Source organism: Microtus ochrogaster, chromosome 1 (genome assembly GCF_000317375.1).
Source record: "Microtus ochrogaster isolate Prairie Vole_2 chromosome 1, MicOch1.0, whole genome shotgun sequence".
Taxonomy (NCBI): domain Eukaryota; kingdom Metazoa; phylum Chordata; class Mammalia; order Rodentia; family Cricetidae; genus Microtus; species Microtus ochrogaster.
In genome coordinates, this window is record NC_022009.1 from 103,277,789 (window position 1) to 103,297,638 (window position 19,850).

At 43.7% G+C, this 19,850-nt stretch overlaps 1 protein-coding gene across 1 annotated transcript in view; it reads right to left on the reverse strand.

The window, feature by feature from the left end:
* Positions 1-19,850, reverse strand: part of Frem2 (FRAS1 related extracellular matrix protein 2) — a 129,278-nt gene that overhangs the window by 5,329 nt on the left and 104,099 nt on the right. The window contains exons 13-23 of the mRNA XM_005343968.3: positions 19,560-19,718; positions 17,719-18,022; positions 16,235-16,366; positions 15,648-15,979; positions 7,108-7,300; positions 4,980-5,084; positions 3,592-3,719; positions 3,369-3,503; positions 2,561-2,687; positions 1,188-1,375; positions 831-977 (exon numbers count right to left, since the gene is read on the reverse strand). Of these exons, the coding sequence (XP_005344025.1) occupies positions 831-977; positions 1,188-1,375; positions 2,561-2,687; positions 3,369-3,503; positions 3,592-3,719; positions 4,980-5,084; positions 7,108-7,300; positions 15,648-15,979; positions 16,235-16,366; positions 17,719-18,022; positions 19,560-19,718 (1,950 nt within the window). The remainder of the gene's footprint in view (positions 1-830; positions 978-1,187; positions 1,376-2,560; positions 2,688-3,368; positions 3,504-3,591; positions 3,720-4,979; positions 5,085-7,107; positions 7,301-15,647; positions 15,980-16,234; positions 16,367-17,718; positions 18,023-19,559; positions 19,719-19,850) is intronic.

The following is a 19,850-nucleotide window of genomic DNA, read 5'->3' on the forward strand; positions in this document are numbered from 1 at the left end:
CACACCCCACACCCCCACACCCCACTCCCACCATGTGCGTGCCCATGCATGCATGTGCACGTTTTTCCTGAGGCTGAGAAAAAATAACACATCTCCCCTGTGTGTATAAAGTCCTGTTTGTGTAACTCCCCTGGAACTCTCCTGAAGAACACCCTTGCCCACGACACAGGCCCATTTCTAGGTGCTGCACCCATGTCTGTCTGGCATCATCGTAACTACCTGCATCTCTCTATTCATTCTGTCTTTGGGTCAGGATTTTCAGTCTTCGTCTATGGAATCTCCAAGAGTGAAGACTTTATTTCTTGTCCATGATGGCTTTTCTGAGCCTATCAATTTATATAAGCCCTTACTCCAATAAGATGGATCATAAAAACACAGGACTGAGAAAATTAAACTGCCCAACTGTCAGACATGTATGATAAGTTGAATAAGAATCTTCATTACACATTCTTTTGAAAAAATATTTATTTTTCATTTTATGTGAATGGGTATTTTGCCTACAAGTATGTTTATGTACCATATGCATGAGGAGGACGGAAGAAGGATTTGGATTCTCTGGAGCTGAATATACATATATAATATATACACACACACACATGGTTGTGAACTGATGTGTGAGTGCTGGGAACTGAACCCAGGTCCTCTGCAAGAGTGGCCAGTGCTCTTAGCCGTAGGCACTAATAAGACAATAATAGGCAGAACCTAGCATTCCCATTCTTCCCATTCACTATATGCATAGCTGCTCTTATGTTCATTTCTCTATGTGATGCCTGAGACAGAGTGTACTTACCAGTTACATAGCTACCATAAGTAGGTCCAGACACACCTACCTGAAAGAGTGGTGTCGAGTCTACTCTAAAGCCATCTGATCCAGGCTGATTTACTAGGAGAATGGCTTCAGGGTCATCTACTGCCAGTTTGGCATTAAACAAGATGTCTCCAAAACTGGTAGCCTGAGTCTCGGGCTGAGCCTTATCCTGGAAGCAATAAGGAAGAAAATTATTTCTGTAGCCAGTGCCAAGTTTGCAAGGATGGAACATTCTCCAGTAATGTTGGGCAAGAACAAATCACCACGAAATGTCACTATGTAATTTAAATAAAATGATGATATTGCTTCAAAATATAAGCTAAGCTTGAGAAGCCTCATCTTTGACACTTGATACAGTTTGCCGGGTCAAAGCACTTACCACAATTTTAAATCTGTGCAAGAGCGAAGGAGAGTCAGCCAGGCAGCCGTATTCTGAATTCTCCGGGCTGTACTTTGGCACATAGCCATCATCCCCTGTGCACAGGAACACTTTCTCAATGCTGCAGTAAAAGGAGTCACCCAGGTTCTGGACAGGGTCCACCATGACACGGCCATAAATCATGTCCCCTGGAGCAGACATGGAAATGCAGTTCTGTCAATGAGGTGACACCGCAAACCATGAATGACAACGGCGACACGGATTCTTTTCTTTGCCCCCTAACCTGTCACTGAACATGGACACTCTCTGGATCTGGCCCACTCCCTACGACAGAGACTAGAGCACCCTATAGACTGAGCACAGAGAAGCAAGGCCTATGAAGGCCCTGATTCTCAACTGCATGTGGCAGTAATCTAAAGTCTGATCTATGACATGGTAGTCTAGTGCCCCTTTGTGGTTGAAGTCCAGTTTACATGAGGTAATTTGTTGTGAAATGTTGACTAATACAACACAAACTAACACTAAGAAAGAATATATCAACAAAAGCCCTAGTTCAGTTCATCAGCTTTTGAAGGTGGGTTTAACAAAGCCCTGACATTGCTCCCCACATCCCATTCATGAGTTCACTATGTATTTTGCTAGGAGTTGAGCATACAGCCTCGGACAAGGGAGGCACAGACTTCACCTATGAGATATTACTCACACAGCTCAGAGACTTCAACTTAAGAAAATTCAAAAAGAATTTTGAAAAACCAATGAACAACAACAACAACAACAACAACAACAACAACAACAAAATAACCCAAAAGTGACTTAGGAAATGGAGATGGACATTATATTTCCTGAAATGTAAAAGCCATTCAGCATCATATACCAAATTTTAGTTATTCTTTGCATAAGTCAAAATGAATAAGACTCATCTATCATGTCAAAGAGGCTATAGGATTCTCCCTGGAAATGTTAATAAATAAATAAATGTTAATAAATCAAAGTACCATAGACACAGGAGAGGCAGTAAATCACAGACACACAGGACACGCAGAACATCACAGATCCACAGGACACAAAATGTCACAGACACGCAGGACACAGAACATCACAGACACACAGGACACAGAACATCACAGACACACAGAACACAGAACATCAGAGACACGCAGGACACACAGAACGTCACAGACACACAGGACACAGAACATCACAGACACATAGGACATACAACCACCACAGACACACAGGACACAGAACATCACAGACACGCAGGACACAGAACATCACAGACACGCAGGACACAGAACATCACAGACATAGAACAAGCAGGTGTTGCAGACACACAGGACAATAGAATCATCATCTCATCTGGTAAGTGTTACCTTCTGCAAAAGCAACGTCACTCTCTTGACCAAATCCCATGGATCCATCGGACAACCAGAGGCTCTTCTTAGACAGCAAATACATGTGCGTGTTCAGGCTAAACTCAGCTGCCACTGGGTCGCTGACCTATGCCAAAGGGGAAACCTTTTATTATTGGTGGCCCTGATGTGTCCAGGCACGCACCACACTGCCAAGCAGAACCCTTCCTTGAAATGTAGTTATCCGTCCAAAGTAGCTTAAGGAGCCATCGTTCCGATTTTGCTATTTAGAAACAAAACTTGTGACGTGAAACCATTTCTTCTTTTAGAGTGAGGGTAAGTGGTGTCACTTGCTCTTGTATCTACAGGTTGATCAGAACATATATGTAAAGTGTTTGTAAGTATCATGGTCAGCAAGAGGCTAACAGTATAAGTTCTTGGACCAAGACTGCTATTCAACTTTTACCAGTACGTAAGGTCAGTTATGTATTAAGAGGTGGATTCCCATTGTCCTTGAAGACTGAGAACACGATGAAGTGTAGAATTCTATGGGAAATTGTCACATCTCCAAGATGGCACATTGCAGGAGAGACATAAGATCAGATAACATCTAAATAGTTCTTCCACGAACTGAGACTATGGTTTTTATGTTAGAAATAAAAACAGACAAAATGAGTTCCTTTTCTCTCTTGGTTCCTTCCTGTCCAACTTCCTTCTCTCTCAGTATTTGAGAATTAAGTCACCCACTTGTGAAAACACATGTATTGATTAAAGAAAATCATGACTTTGAGCAAAGTGGATTCTGTTTGGATAGTTCTGAGACAGGTACCTGTTGGAATCGGATGTCAAGATCAAAGATGACAGGTTCTCGTGGGTTACAGGTGACAGGCAGCTGGTACTCCAGGTTGGGTGGGGTGGTGCAAGGCACCAATTTTACTGTGTATGTGCCTGAGTAGTCACGAACCTTTGAAGAGGAGAGAAGGCATTTTCTGTTTGAAATGCTTAGTGTCATCAGAAGGCAGCAGAGAAAGAAAGGTCTTGGAGACACTTACCGCAAAGTCTGACACAAAACTCCATTGCTGGACTGGCTGGTTATAGGTTGGCTCACTCCTGATGAGGCGGAGGGAAAAGGTGAGGCCTGGATGGTCAGCAGACACGATCACCGAGCTGGTAAAAGAAGCTGAAAAAAATACCGGAAGTCACAGTGGTTTGGAGGTTAAATTGAAAGAGTCCACAACCGCGTAATTTTTGAAGTACCATATCGCCTCGGATTTAATTTTTTCTTACAAGTCTTCAAGGCTGGTATGTTTATCTGCAATGCAAAATGGAAAAAAAAAAACAAAACAAAACAACAAAAGCCCTGGGCAGAGAGTGACTATGGGGACACCCCAAAGATCCCAGATAGGCTGTGCGACTTTGAGCTCCTCATTTGCTTTATTTCTGATCTGTATAATTTGGCCAAAAGGTAGGGGCTCAGGGCTTCTCCAGGGAGTCCGTGCAGCAACCCGGGCTGAGCGAATGCTGGGATAGCACACCAGAGCCAGGTGCAGAACTTTCCATTAGGCAAGTGATCTTATGAATGAGCTGTAATTCTAATTAGATTGCCTGTCTAATCTAATCACAGAGCCAGGCCATTAGAGAGGTGGGCACTTAGAAGAGATCCCAAAGTCCAGGACACCCTCGCTCTCCAGAACTCATCATGGCAACGAGGCCATATGATCCCTTTTGGGTCCCCATTTCCTACAGCTTAATCTGCTTAACAAATTACAACGGGTTCTCTTTTCTTCTTGATCATTCAGCTGTTCTCTCCTTCCTTAGTTAGAACTCATGCCTGGGAAGAGGCTGACTGTGAAGCCAGCCAGTGGACGGCTTCCACTTCCAACCCAACAGAAGCGGCACTGTGGTAACACGGGAAACCAGCTGGGCAACGTGGGAAGTCAAAGAAAAAAAAACCAAACCATTTCTAATCACGGAGCCTTTGTAAAACGAACAGATATGAGCTTATTGACATACTGACATATTTTATTAATATTCAAAGCACAGCCAGTCACTGCTGAGCCAGTCTCTTATCAATTGCAGCTCACATGTCTGAAACTTGAGTATGAAAGCAAAATACCTGTTCTGCCTCCACTCAAAGGTTCCTCGTAGACCTAGAAAAAAAACTGAGCAGAGAAGCGCTGGCCAAATGAATCGACAGAAATGAGGTATCATAACAACAAAGCACAGAGAAAGACAGTTGTGAAAGCTCGCATAGCGATAGCTTTCCAATATAAGACAGAGATGAACGGTGACCAAGCATGAAGGACGTAACTACGCAGAGTAAACTCGTATGAAACGAAGAGCTTCAAAGCCAGCCAGGCAGCATACTGAAACCTGTGCGGACAGGAAGCTGTACATGTGGTTGTGTGGGAGGGGGCAGCTCCCCGACAACAAGACTTACCAGGATGTGACAGCACAAACAAGCCATGGAACTGAGCCTCCGTCTTGAAGTTCACAGCCAGCCGTCCGTCCTCAGCGATGCGCATGCTGGTCGGGTACAGAGAGCCTACAGAACGCACAGGAGGGTGAAAATACAGGTGGCCGGAGACCCTGATGTACAGATTCCTTTCTGGCACATGTGGTCTAATGGAAGTCTTTTGTAGTAGTATATTATTTATATTTCGATAAATAACTCTTGCCTGAAGACCAGAGGCAAAGCTAAAGCCACCAGAAGTCAGGCAATGGTGACACACACCTTTAATCCCAGGATTTGGGAGACAGAGTCAGATGGATCTCTGTGAGTTCAAGGCTACCCTGGGTTGCACAAGATCAATGCAGAAACATATCCAGGTGGTGGTGGTGGCCTAAACCTTTAATCCCAGTACTAGGGAGTTATATACCCTTAATCCCAGCACCAGAGGGAATATAAATGAGAGGAAAGAGAGCATGGGACTCTTCTTAATCTCAGGGTCATGGGTTGAAGCCCCACACTGGGAACCAAATGTGTCACGATTACCTCTCGTCTTCAGGCAAGATTTATTTATCAAAATAAAAGTACTATACCACTACATTCTTTAAACTTTCTATGAGCAGATATTATCAAATGAATTCTAGACAATAACAGTAATGATAAATGGTACAAGTTTCTTTCTTTTATAAGGATAAATGGGGCAAAATAAATTAACTAATATAAGTAATGTCACTATAAAATACACAGATGACTATGATACTTTTTTTCACAGTTCTAGTTTACAAAAGAAATTCAAGAGAAATGACAAACAAATGGCCTTGTTGACACTATAGAGATTGAGACTGGTGTGTGGAAACTGGTTTGCGCTCCCAGAACAACTGCAAAATTTATGGGTTTAGAGAAAACGCTGATGATTCTCCACCAGCACCCTTGCCAGATGAACAAGTTGACAAAAATCAACTGGAGATTCCAAATACATCTCAGGTAGGAGAGAGAATTTGAGGTCAGCCTGGGCTACCCAGTGAATTCCAGGCCAGCCTGGTAAGATCCTCCCAACCCCCACACTTCCACCTAAAAGCGAGAGCTGGGAGGTACTAACTTTAAAGGCATCTTCTAAAATGAGATGTAGAGTTAAAACCTTTGATGTGATCCGGATTGATCATCTAGGTGGTCCCTGCAATTCCCCCTTAGTGCTAAGGGGATTTTAATCTGTCCTATATGATGGAATTATACCTCAGCTATGCCATTGACAAAAAAAGTCCACAAACTCTGTTCATAAGTTAGTCTGACACTGGTGGGCTTGGCTTGCTTTTTGCTTATTAATATTTTTTTGAGAGCCAGTCTTATTAAGTGGTTCAGTCTGTCCTTGGCCACAGCTACCCTCCTTCTTCATCCTCTGAATGCTGGGAGCACAGGAGTGAGCCACATGCCCTGGTGAGTGTCTGGACTTTACAGTTTCTACATGGGTACCGGCAGATCTGCAGGTGCTAAAGGGCCTACAGTCAGGAGCTCTGCACGCCAGCGTGGTAGGACATTTGCCCAAGGTATCACAGAATGACAGAGTTTCAAACCAGACAGTGATAGAAGCTTTGTGCACCCTTCATAGGAAATTACCCCCGCTCCAAGTTTAAGCAATGTGCTTGAGATGTCACAGATCACAGTAAATTAATTGTAGTTTCAGAACTAGAACCCAGGATATGGTTTATCATTGGACTATAAATCGATCCTCTTATTTTGCAAGCAAAATGTGCAACTGTACTCCTGATTTTACACCGAATTTTCAACTCGGATCTCTCTATCTGGTAAAAGCCAGGAAGCTACATGGATTCATTATGTAAAATACAAAAATTAGTCACTTAAAATAGAGTAGGATATGTCTGAAATAAAGAAATTAAATTTCGTAGACACACAATGCAAAGTTTGAGGCATTGATATGATTTTGTTAAACAAGAGTTTTCCATGCAAGCCAAAGGTTTAAAAAGTCACATTATTGATGAATATAGAAATAAAATGTATTAAAAGGTGCTCCCATTATTTTTACCTAAGAGAAAAAACAAAATTATCTTCCTGGACCATTACCATAGGTAAGAGAGTTGCTTTAGGAGTCACACCAACCCACCTTGGAGTTCAGCTTCGGGCGGGCTGCCGATCCCATGGTTCCACAAGATGGCAGTGTCGTACACAAACGTGAGGCGGAGCTCGGACTTCAAGTCGAAATGCTGCCAGCCTCCCACCCCGACAGGGGAATGGAACACATAGGAGACGTAGAGAGGAACTCGAAGGGTCACGTAGGACTGCACTAGGTTCAGGACCTAAAACGATGAAATCATTCCCATCAGTGTTAAGCAAACCAGCCCGATCTGGCAGAAGCCATCTCTTTTCCCTTCCTTGAGGATTTTGTGCCATCAATGAAGACTATAAAGGACAGCCTTTCCCAGTGCTGTTTTCCTGACTTCACATACACTGTTACCACTATCACGGGCAGCAGGGATAAGCACTAGCCTTTCTTAAAATAAACACTGTTTTCAGCAGCATAGAACAGCAGCTTTGTCAAGGTACAGGCCTCATACCACATAATTTACCATTTAAGTGAATAATGCAACCACCACCACAATCAACTTTAGGAATCTAGTGCCCGGGGAAGTCACCCTCCTCACGGTCTGGGTGGCTGCTAATCCACGCCCTGCATTTGCCTCTTCTGATCATGTAGAAATGAATCTTGCCAGTTGCCCTTATTCCAGTTCACTTCTGCCTTTTACTAAGGGATAACCGGCTGATATATAGATATATTCCATTTTATCGATCCACATCAGAGGAATGGTGTGTGTTTAGAACTCCTATGCAAAGATGTGTCTATGAACGATTTTTTATTTTTTATTTATTTATTTATTTATTTATTTATTTATTTATGGATTTTCGAGACAGGGTTTCTCCATAGCTTTTTGGCTCCTGTCCTGGAACTAGCTCTTGTAGACAAGGCTGGCCTCGAACTCCCAGAGATCCACCTGCCTCTGCCTCCCGAGTGCTGGGATTAAAGGCATGCTCCACCACTGCCCAGCTTATGAACTATTTTTTAATCATATAGAGGAAGTTAGGAAGAACATAAAGATGTAAAAACAAATGTATTTAACAATGACATGGTGCAGTTAGGATATTTCAAAACAATTTAAATAAGCTGTCTTTGAATTTTATATTTTCTTTCTTCTGGCAGTCAACAGTGGGATAAAGAAGGTCCAGAGGACAAATTGACACCTGTCAAGTATCTTCCACATTTCAGACAACCTGTTGGTAACTGGTGAAAGCTAGTTAATATTTGCATTCTCATAATTGTACGTATGCAAGGTGGTTTGATGGATGGATGGGTGGATGGATGGATGGTGGATGGATGGGTGGATAGATAGATGGATGAATGGTGGATGGATAGATGGATGGGTGGATAGACAGAAGAATGGATGGATGGATAGATGGATGATGACTAAAAGCAAAGAGGTAGAAAAATGAAGACACAGAGAAATTAGGCAAGTTCACCAAAATTTTTGAAAACTTATTTTCATTTCATATATATGAGTGTTTTGCCTGCATGTATGTATGTGTACCACATGATACAGGCCTGGTGCTCACAGATGTCAGAAGAAAGCATGAAATACCCTGGAACCTGAGCTACAGACAGTTGTGAGCCACCATGTGGGTGTTGTGAACTAAAGCCTGCAGGTGCAGCCAGTGCTCTTAACCACCTGGCCACCTCTCCATCTCTCCACCCCGCCCATCAGAAGTCTCTGAACCTCCTGAGTGGCCTATGGAATTTGGACCTAGATCCTAGCCTGCATTCCTATCTCCCACGCTTTAGTATACTCCATACAATGCAGAGCAGCCCTGAGACCACCTAACAGAAATTACTGCGTTTTAATCTCCAAACGCTCTAAGGGACCAGGGCAGCGATCACACTGCCTCTCCGTGCAGGAAGGAATCATCAGCTGACTCTTCTTGGACATTCTAATCAGGTTGTTGGAACTGGTGTCCCACAATGAGTTGACATAGTCCACAGAGAAACCCTGTCTCGAAAAACCAAAAAAAAAAAAAAAAAAAAAAAAAACCCAAAAAGAGTTGACATAGGGACTAGACATACAGTCATGGGAATGGCACTATGATAAGTCACACTGTCATGGAGTTGAGAATAAAGTCTTCCAGGCACACACACGACAAGCCAAATCAATAATGAGAATACACATAACAGGAGAGAACCAGCCACCGGACAAGCAACCTGCGCGGTTCTCACCTGTGGGAAGCAGACACGCCCTGCTCCCTGACAACTCAGAGCCTTGTGACTTGAAGGCTTTGGGATGCATTTTCCAAGAGCAGCCATAATTACTACCACTGATCAATAGGTTCTGAAGAGCAGTTAACACTCTGGCTATCTGGGAAAGTGACTTGGTCAACCCATAATGCCACTGGTGGTTAAGATTTATACCTCATTCTGGGATTCTCATAATCCACCAGTTACAATATTAGGCTTTAGGCACGGACTTCCAATTAAACAACGTAGCTTTATGTTCGCCAGTATTGACCTACTCTCCATCAAATACCATGTAGAGGAATTCAGGAGGGAATTTTTAACTTGTACTCTCAATAAGATAAATGGAATACAGCACTCTGTATGATCCTCACTTGGTTTTATTTAACTTTTTGAGACTTACTATGCTGCCTAGTGGCAATCCTCCTGCCTCAGCTTCCTGAGTGCTGTGATCACAGGTGTGAGTCCCCATACCTGTTTCATTGTTTATTTTGTTTAATCCTTGATGTGGTGATTTCTGAACATAGGATCTACCCTCGTCTTATACATTTTTGTTTTTCTTATTTAGGGCCAGGTCTTCCTGGCTACCTAGAGTCTCTGCCTGGAGGAGATAGGAACTGAATGGACCCGACTTCACTCCTTTGGTCACCTGCCTGTTTCTTCAACCAAAAACTGCAATGCAACTATTAATTTCCGACGCCACTCTCCCGAGCATTCAATTTCTTTTAACCTTAACTTCGGGACCTTTAAAGGCATAAATCATCAACTGAGGCCCAATTAGTAAACTGACATGCCCCTGTTGACATTTAAAGCTAATTAACAGAGAGAGGAGAACAGCAATTTTAAGATTATATTTAAAAGGAGCAAATATTCTGGAGAAAGTAACACATACCGTCAAATTTATATTACGCAACCGAGTGCCAAGCATATTATGTAGAGAGGATATTGTTTGTCCAAGGGCCTGAGGCAGGGGGCTCTCTGCGTGTGAGAAGGGTAGGGGCGGGGATGAATGTCATATGTGGCATTATACATATACAGAGGCTGGCACTCGGTCTCCATTTACAAGGCTCATTAGCCGCACATAGCTGATGGTTACCATGCTGGACCACATGGCTCTAGAGTCCCATACTCAGTGCCACACAGAGATGACGGCGATCACACCAGACAGCACAGATATAGATCCCCATATCTGAGGGGTTTTAGTTAGTCCACATACACTAGAAACAAAAAAAATTGAAAATTTGTTTGCCAGCACACGTATATGGCTCGTTAATGCAGCATGTGTGGTTTGTATTTGCCTGAAAGACAGAACACAGAAAGAGTTGTTAGAATTCTTGCTCAGGGATGTTACTGGTGGGGAATGTCCCTCATTGTGATGTGTTTTTTTATCACCTCAAGCATCTATCAAGAGGGAGGTATTGGTGACTATATAAAACATCACCCATCAAAAAAATAATGCTTCAAGTCTCATAGTATGCAGCTAGCTGCTCAGTTGAGGGGATCATTTCAAATTCTCAGCCAGATTCTCTGAGTAACACCCAAGAGTGCTTTGGAGCAAGGAGACCTCGGCTTCTGCCCAATCATAGCTCTCTGTAGGCAGGCGAATCAGAGAGGAAGACACAGACCCTAGGTAGGCAACAATATTGAGCCACTAATTTGTGCAATGAAGGACAACTTCAAGGGATGCTTGCTATATAGGATTATAGATAACCTAATGAACAACACAGAAACATGGTTGAACATTGTGTGAACTGGGTTGCTCTTGACTGACGCAGCATGACTTACTTATAAGAGAGTCAGTGAAGGCAATATAAAATAATAGGATAAAAAGACCTGACTTCAGATACATATTCTGGCCTCAGGGTTCATGTTTGTAAACCAAACACTTCTGTAAAAAGGAGGCAAAAATTCTTCCTCAAACAAACCAGCTAAGAAAAATATTTGTTCACTTTTCCAGACCACAGAGTGTCTGTCTTCCCAGGAGTATACTGCAATTTCATGCCATAAGAGCAAGCTGTAATTGGGCTGCATGTCTACAGCGTAGGCCTGCCAGTTGGGCAACGTGAGCAACTGCTGCATCCCTAAGTAGTCGAGAGAGCCAAGACGCTAGCTTTGAACCACAGCCAGGAAAGCTGAGAAGAATGCTTTTACTTTAAAAAAAAAATCACCAAAACTTCCAATTGTTTAAAAACTAAGTTTAGCCAGGCAGTGGTGGCACACGCCCTTAATCCCAGCACTAGGGAGGCAGAGGCAAAGGTGGATCTCTATGAGTTCGAGGCCAGACTGGTCTACCAAGAGCTAGATCCAGGACACCCTATTTCAAAAAACAAACAACCAAAACCAAAAAACCTTAAGTTTAACTTCCGTCAAGTGTTTCTATTGCCTGCTCAAACAAGCTTAATTAAAGAAAAAACAAACAAGAACAGAATGGAATATACATAGAGGTAGAACAAAATTATTTATTAAATATGTATCTTTTCTTTTTTGTTATCTGCCTTTGCATTTTTTGAGGTTAATGGATAAAGATTGTTTTAGAATCGAATAAAGTTAAAGAACTTTAAAATTATTTTTCTGAACAGGCAAACTTCTTAGCCTTTTAATGGGTAATGACTTGATCTATATAAGTCTCCTTTGCTGGTGCGTATGGGGTCCTCACCCGGTCCCTGGGACGTTTCCCAGTACAGACTAGATGTCAAGTGACTACTTCATGCATATACAGCTGAATAAGGAGGTCTCGATACCAGCTGACAAGAGCTATAGTCAAACTGCACAAAAGTCAACAAAGGTCATTGTTGTCAGCACACAAAAACCCTGGATTTTTCCAATCGTCCCTTCACTTTGGCAACTCTTTCTTATAGGTGAAGTAGTCTGAATAAGGAGTCTGGAGGCAGAATAGCCTGTGTGTCAAAACAGAACTTTAAATATCACACATACATACATACATACACACACATACACACACATACACACACACTCGCACGCACGGTAGCAACTTAGCAATATTTCACAAAGGTAGCTGTCGCAAGTACAGGTTAGTAAAAGTTGTTTGCACAGTGCTAGCTTAGGCTAAAGTGCCAAGTCTAGGACAGGTGCTGAGGCTGGAGGTAGTGTCTGTTCGGCGCTTGGCCAGGACTTTGAAGTACTTTTCTTGGCAAGTGAAAGACAGACAAGTGTGTGCGTGGCTGATGGGAGTGTTTGGCTACCCACAGAGCCACTCCTACACCCTAAACCCGCCACTCAAGTTGATGGTTCTTTATTGTCACTGGTTTATCCAATTATTAATTCAGAAATATAAGACTGGAGAGATTCCTAAATCAGAATCTAGTTATTCTAGGATGCAGTGACTTTGAGCACCACCTCTGGAATTGTGCTCCCCTTTCAGATTGTGCGGCCTGTGTGCAGCTCATGCTGCAGATCTCCAGCACCAGTACCTGGATTAGCAAATTCCATCGCCTCAGCTGAGGATGTATTTTGGCACATGGTTTCCATAGTGGGTGCTGTGCAATGTTTATCTCTGAGAGACATTGGGAAGCTCAGTTGGCTTTCTTATAATAGTGTCTATGACTGAATCCATTTTCATAGTCAATTACATGTTAGGATAAGTTCACGATGGGTTACCAGCATGGGCACACGAGATAAGCATAGGCACACAAACTGGAGGAATTTGAGAAAGCTACCCGAGTTTTTTTATTTGTTTGTTTTGGTTTTTCTCTTTTCTTATCTGTAATCAGGAGTGGGTGGGGCGGGGCATGGTATTTATTTTTATGGAGTTGTTGGGAGGTCAAGAAGACTAGATATACACAAGGATGTTTAGAAAAGTGAAAGGCTTACACGTAACAATAAATTTACTAGTTAGTATTATTGACTTTCACCAACATTGTTGTTATTAGTTTTGGTTGAGACAGGGTCTTATATAGCCCAGGCTGGCCTCGAACTTCTCATCCCTGTGCCTCTAGTTCTGAGTCCTGGGACTACAAGAGACAGGTGTAAAGTGGTACATTTGGTCTGTGTGGTGCTGGCTAACTGAGGGTTTCATGTACATTAGGCAAGCACCCAGGCAACTGAGCTATATCTCCGTCCCCAGTGCCATTATCTTAATTTTCAGAACTACCATTTGACTGTTTTCTTCATTCTTAGATCCATAAATGAATGGAGGAAAGGGAAGGGGATGTCCTGGAGGGTCAGCTTCCTTTTCTATCAACTTACATTTTTTTCCCCTCTACCCATGGCTCAGCAGTGTGCATGTGAGCTATGGAGAGAAAGGAAAAAGGCGTCGACAGTCTGTAGAGAAATTAGTTTAGGTCAAGGAAGGAGGTAGCGGTGAGTGGGATGGTCCATTTTTAAGCTTTCCTTGGAAAGTGCAAGCACTGTTTTCACTAGCTTGTTACCGCGTAGATTACACTGAAGGTTTTAGAATTTCATAAAAGAACCCGCAACCTCAGTGGCTCACACTGAATCTGTTCTTCTCCGTGATGTTGATCATCATGGTTCCATCAGTAGATTGATTTTCAATAATACAAAAGCAGAAAACCTTCTCAGAAGGGATTCTTAGATGTACACCATCTACTGAAAAAGCTTACATGAAATGGATAACCTGGGGGCTGGAGAGATATTTGAGTAGTTAAGAGCACTTGCGCTTCCTGGAATCTGGGTTCAAACTCTATCATCCCCATGTTAGTTTACAGCCCATCTGTAACTTCTATCTCAGAGGACGCGATGCCTTTTTCTGGCCTCTGGGGTATCAAGCAAAATGTCCATACAAACAAACAAACCAACAAATAATTATTGGCTGACTGACCTTAGGGTCTTAGGGTCTTTCTCATTCCTAGTGTGTTATACGAGCTTTTCACAGAAGACAAACCTGGCTGAAACTGGCAGTTACCAGTTCCAGCCTAACAACAGAACCTCCCATAGTTCAATCAGAAATGCAGCCCTGGCTTCAGTTACTTGAGATTGCTGGACACAAAACATCTCTGGACCCAGATGATTCAACAGAACGATGAGCATAAAGCAAAAACAAAACGAAACAAAGTCTCATCAGCTTAAATGAACACTTCACATTGAGCTCCCAGATTTAGTATGAAGAATTAAACAGCTCAGAGGCAAGCCTTGCCTCCAAAGCAAGCTTGGCGCACTACATTGGCTTGCAAAGGCAGAACAAGCGTTAGCAGCAAGAAGGCAGGGATGCAGTGGGAAAACTAGCAGTCTGAGTGACATATGAAAGATGAGAGAGACATGTTTCCACTCTGTGGGGAGGACAAAAGATGTTCCTGGGGGTGAAACAGGCTCCAAACAGGCCCACAGAGACACTCTGAATCACAGAAAAGCAAGCCGACAGAGACCCAACCGAACCACTGTGCCGTCCTGTGGCATCTCCTAGTTCGTTGATGTCAACTGACCCTGTGTTTGAAGTGGCCAGAAAGGAGACAGGGATTTTATAACGACTGCACAGATTCTGGGAGGAAGAGCGGAAGGTGTGTGGTCTTAGAGAAGGCTGAGGTGGTGTTTTTCTTTTCTTCTTCCTTTCATGTGGCGAAGCCAGACTGAGGAAGAAGTACCCAATGGCCCAAGAAGGCTTTATGTAACATGTCTCTGCAGACACACAGCTAGAACGCATCAGACTCAGACGGCAAGCGTCCACTTACTTGATGAGAACACCAGGCTATTCCCACCACTTCACACTGCCTTTACGCTACACTCTAATACAGGCTTCCACTAATTCACACTATTTACTGATGCCTCTGATTTTTGAGAACAGCAAGTCTTAGCAGCTGCTACCTGCTAGCTTCCAGGCATCATGAGCAGCTACCCACGGAACACGGACCGTGGCTGAGATAGCAGAGTTTCACAGTTCCACTGTGGGAGCGAACTGATGGGCAGCTACCATAGACTTTCCCCTTTATTTTACTAGGAACCCAGCAGGAGGATAGCCGTTAGAAATGCACCTTCAGGGACTTCCAATTCTAGTAGATTGCCCTTGGCTAAAGATGGAAAGATATGGTTCATCCTGCATGTCATTTACTACTTTAACATATAGATCCCTCTTATACTTTTTGTTATTTCAGGATTTTAGTTCAAATACTCGCTATAACTTTCAATGCAAATTTTAGATTTTTAAAAATTATCACCTAAGCACAGACTCTGGTCTTTATTATTTCAGAAGTGGTCTTTTGATGGTGTGGCTGGAGGGCTTTGTGTATCTCTTGTATATTAATACTGTATGACAGATTTGGATGGCATCCCATCCACTGTCCCTCTCTGACCAAAGGCTACCAATACTGAGATAATAGTTTAAGAGTTGGAAACTACTGACAGAACCAAGCAGCCAGTTCGTCCAAGGAGCAAGGCTCAGATGTTGGAAGGTGTACCTGGCCATCCGTCCCGATGGTGCCTCCGCATTCTGCCAGGAGCTCTGACATGTCATAGTAGCTGACAAACTCCCACAGACAGGCTTCCAGGTTGAGGTTTCGGTAGAATCGTAAGGTGCTGGAACCCCTGACCGGCACACTGTACTGGTAAGGATAGGTCTCTCCAACAACCTCCGGGTTCTTCGTGGCATTAGTCAGGAAGCCATGGCGGGTCTTCACTTCGTTGTAGTCCAGCAGGTTGGAACACTTGTGGTTACCGACTCTTGTGCCGTCAGGGCTGAGGGTCAGCTCAAAGTTGGATAGCTCTCTTGTGGAGATGACGGGCAGCATCCCTGCAGGGAAGCACAGCGAAGCCGTCTGCCCTTACTTGCATTTTTGTTTTAATTTTAAAGACTGCTTTTTAAGTTGACAGACTTTCAAAACCAGGTAGAAAGAGTTGGAAGAAGCAGATGGACTTGAAAGTCAATTTGCACACTGAGGATTAAGGAAGCGAAACCAACCAGGTTACGAGCACACCAACTCCCAAGACTTTACCAGGATAGCTACTGTCTATGTGTCTGAGGTCTCTCCTTACCCACGGTACCTACCATCTATATGCGGCATCGTGACAGTGAGCTTGATGAGGTTTGCGAAGTCTGGGTCCTCGGGACCAGTGTAGCGCAATTTAGCTGAGAATGGCTCCGCCCCTACTACCCCAGGCACGCGGGGCTGACAGAGACCTTGAAGAAAAGGAACACATCTATGCTAAGAGAAGATGAAGACGACAGCACATAAGGAATGTTTTAATGTAGGTGCCATTGCTGTCTGTATTTTAATATTCCCCGTGATCTAAGACCTGGCTGAGGATGAGCATCAGAAGGAAGGAAGTCTGTGTGAGAGGCGACCGCAGCATGCATTCGGGGACCCCTCAACAGTTCCTGGTCAGACCGACCACATATGATGACCATTTATGCCGGGAACATATTCACAAGATTACTGTATAATGCGAACAGATAAAAAGAAAATGGGTGAAATACAATACAAACCAAGTATAGTCAAATAGGGTGAATCTTAATGTTACCCTAGAACAATATGATGAATCGTGAGATATGTATCATATACTAGCTATAATTAAATATCACTCACTGGAGACTAAAACTAGAAGTGATTGTGTGTTTAAGAGTGCTAGAGCTGATCGCAGAGCTTTGCTGCATTATAACTTCTATTCGTGTGTGTGTGTGTGTGTGTGTGTGTGTGTGTGTGTGTGTGAGGGGGGTGGCGGCAGAGGTATCATATCCCCTGGAGCCGGACCTACAGCTGTGAGCCACCTGGCGTGGGTATTTGGAACCGGACGTGGGTCCTCTGGTACATGCTCTTAACCACTGAGCCATCAACCCAGCTACCTAAACCTACTTCTTTAATCTGAGAGTTAACACATTTTAAATATAAATATGCATTACAAGTTTTAAAACCCATTTAATTTAGGAATGGGAGTCTAAGTCAGAGGTGGAGTACTGGTCTCATATGCATAGGAGCCTGGGCTCCATTCTCAGCACTTCTGACAGTAAACCAGGGAGAGACGGCTCGGTGATTGAGTCTGCTGACTGTAATCGTGGACGGCCTGGGTTCAGTTCCCAGAACACACAGTGGCTCACAACCATCTGTAACTCTAGTTCCAGGGTATGTGATGTTCTCTTCTGACCTGAGTGAGCTCTGTGTACATACGGTACACATAGGAACATACAATCATACATACATACACTTCTGACCTGAGCGAGCTCTGTGCACATACGGTACACATGGGTACATATAAGCATACATACATACACTTCTGACTTGAGTGAGCACACACGGTACACATAGGTACATACAAGCATACATACATACACTTCTGAGTGAGCACTGAGTACACGCGGTACACATAGGTACATACAATCATACATACATACACTTAAACTGAAAATAAATAAAACTTTAAAAACAAACCTAACCCACCAAATCAAAACCAGACCAACAACAAAAACCACACAGAAATGAGGTATTTGCGGTATCGCAGTGTTTCCCCGCCGTTCACAGGGAAACACTCTCTCACCTTCCTCTCTGCCGATGGTGACGATGGGGCTCATCAGCTCCAGGCCTTCATTCCCATTGGTGTTCACGGCACGGGCTGCGCACTGTACCCGGGAGCCAGGCTGGAAGTATATGGAGTCTAACGTGATCATTTTGGATGACGTGAAAAAGGTATCGAAGTCTACCTCTCTCATAGGGCTGGTTACGCCATCCGGGCCGGCAGGAGCGCTAATCAGCCATCGGTACCGGGTCAAAGTGTCATTGATGCTCTCGCTGGCACAAATAGAGCCTGTTTTGTCATAGTCTGGATATTTGGGATTGCAAGCCTAGGGGAAAGCAAACAAAACAGTGTTAGGAGCAGAGTAGAGAGTACTGTGGACTTGATTCTTCTCAAGCTCCTTCAGCCCCCATTCTTCCATTGCATCTCTCCCCGCCGTGCTACAGTTCTGTCATGGAACTTCTGAATTCTTATTCCCAGCAGTGATTGTTTTTCTGACCTCAGAAGTGTTAATCACGGCACCATCTCTTGAATCCCCAGAGTCATTCTTACTCTTTTCTCTCATGCTTCTCTCCCCTACAAAACGTATTAGAATCTCCCTTTCCAGTGAGGCTGGTCACACCACCACGGCTAGCAGGAGTGCCAGCCAGACATCCATCAGGAGCCCAATCCTTCTCTTCCCTTCGTCACATCCAGCAGGTGGGTGACCTTGACCACTCTGCGCCGTAAGGCTCCTTAAGCTGACTCCTTCCGTGCCATTTTCCCATGGCTCTTTCCCAGCTAATTCAAGTCCTCCCTTTCCAGCTCGTTACGCACTACCGCGCCACTAACATTCCAACAGGATACTCTTCTCAGGCATTTCTGCATGAGAATACTTCCTGCCACCCAACAGATGAATTCCAGGTGCCATTCAGAGCCCCTTGTAAGGGAACACCATATTATTCACGCCTTGGTACCCCGACGGAGATTCATTGTGTGCCTGTGATATGTGGAGTGTCTGATTACGGCTGCGGTGACATAAAAATACACGTCACAGCTTTTGTTCCCGGGGAACTTAGAAGTCAGTTATGAGAAGGCAGGCAAAACCTGTAATGGCTCCCTCCTGTTCTCCCTGACAGCTGTCCTTTGCAGAATGATCCTCCTGTACCTGAATCTTAAACTGTCAGAAGTCTACGTGATCCTCCACACCGGAGTGCTAGCTCTTACACTCTGTCTCAGAGCTACAGAGCCTGAGTTTTCCCACCTGGCCTTGTTCTTTAACCCCTTCTGTGCTGAGATCATGCTTTACTGATTTACCTGACGTGACAGATTCTTAAGCTGCACACTGTGAACTCAGTTAATAGGGTTCTGTTTGTTTGTTTGTGTTTTGGGAGGGGGAAATGGGAACTTCATTCAATTATTGTTATTTTCTGTTTTTCACAGCTTCAAGTTTAAACCTTAAATTTCGCTTATTAAAGTTTATAATTACTTTAAACAGTCGTCCGATGTGGCTAGAGGGATGGCTCAGGGTTAAGAGCAGTTGCTGTTCTTACAAAGGACCTGGGTTTTTGTCCCCACCACCTACGTGACAGCTCACAACTATCTGTAACTCCAGTTCCAGGGGATCTCATGCTTCCTTCTGCACTTTGTGTCAGGCACTCACGTGGTGCACATGACATGCACAGACATGCAAGCAATGACATGCACCAACATGCAAGCAATGACATGCACCAACATGCAAGCAATGACATGCACCAACATGTAAACAATGACATGCACAAACATGCAAACAAACATTCATACATGTAAAACAAAAAAATAAATAATTTTTTTTAAAAAAAGAATTATCTTAAAATTTTTCCCAATTTGATCTGTTTCTTACTCACCGTAATGCAGACAACAGGATAGCCAGACACAGGCCCAGCGTCCTCCTTGGCTTTTGAAATGTCATCATATATCAGCAAGGACACAATGTGAGGGACAGAGGGAAAGGTGACATCCGCCATGCTGTTGAATTCCTCTATATATACAATGGCCTTGGTTGCCTGGAAGGAAAGGAGAGTGATCGCTGATTTGTTAACTATCCGGAGTCTCGGAACTTCTCTCTTTCAGAAAAATGACTAGAAAATCCCCAGGAATCACTGTGATGAGAAACTGTTCTGCCCAGACCCATGCAG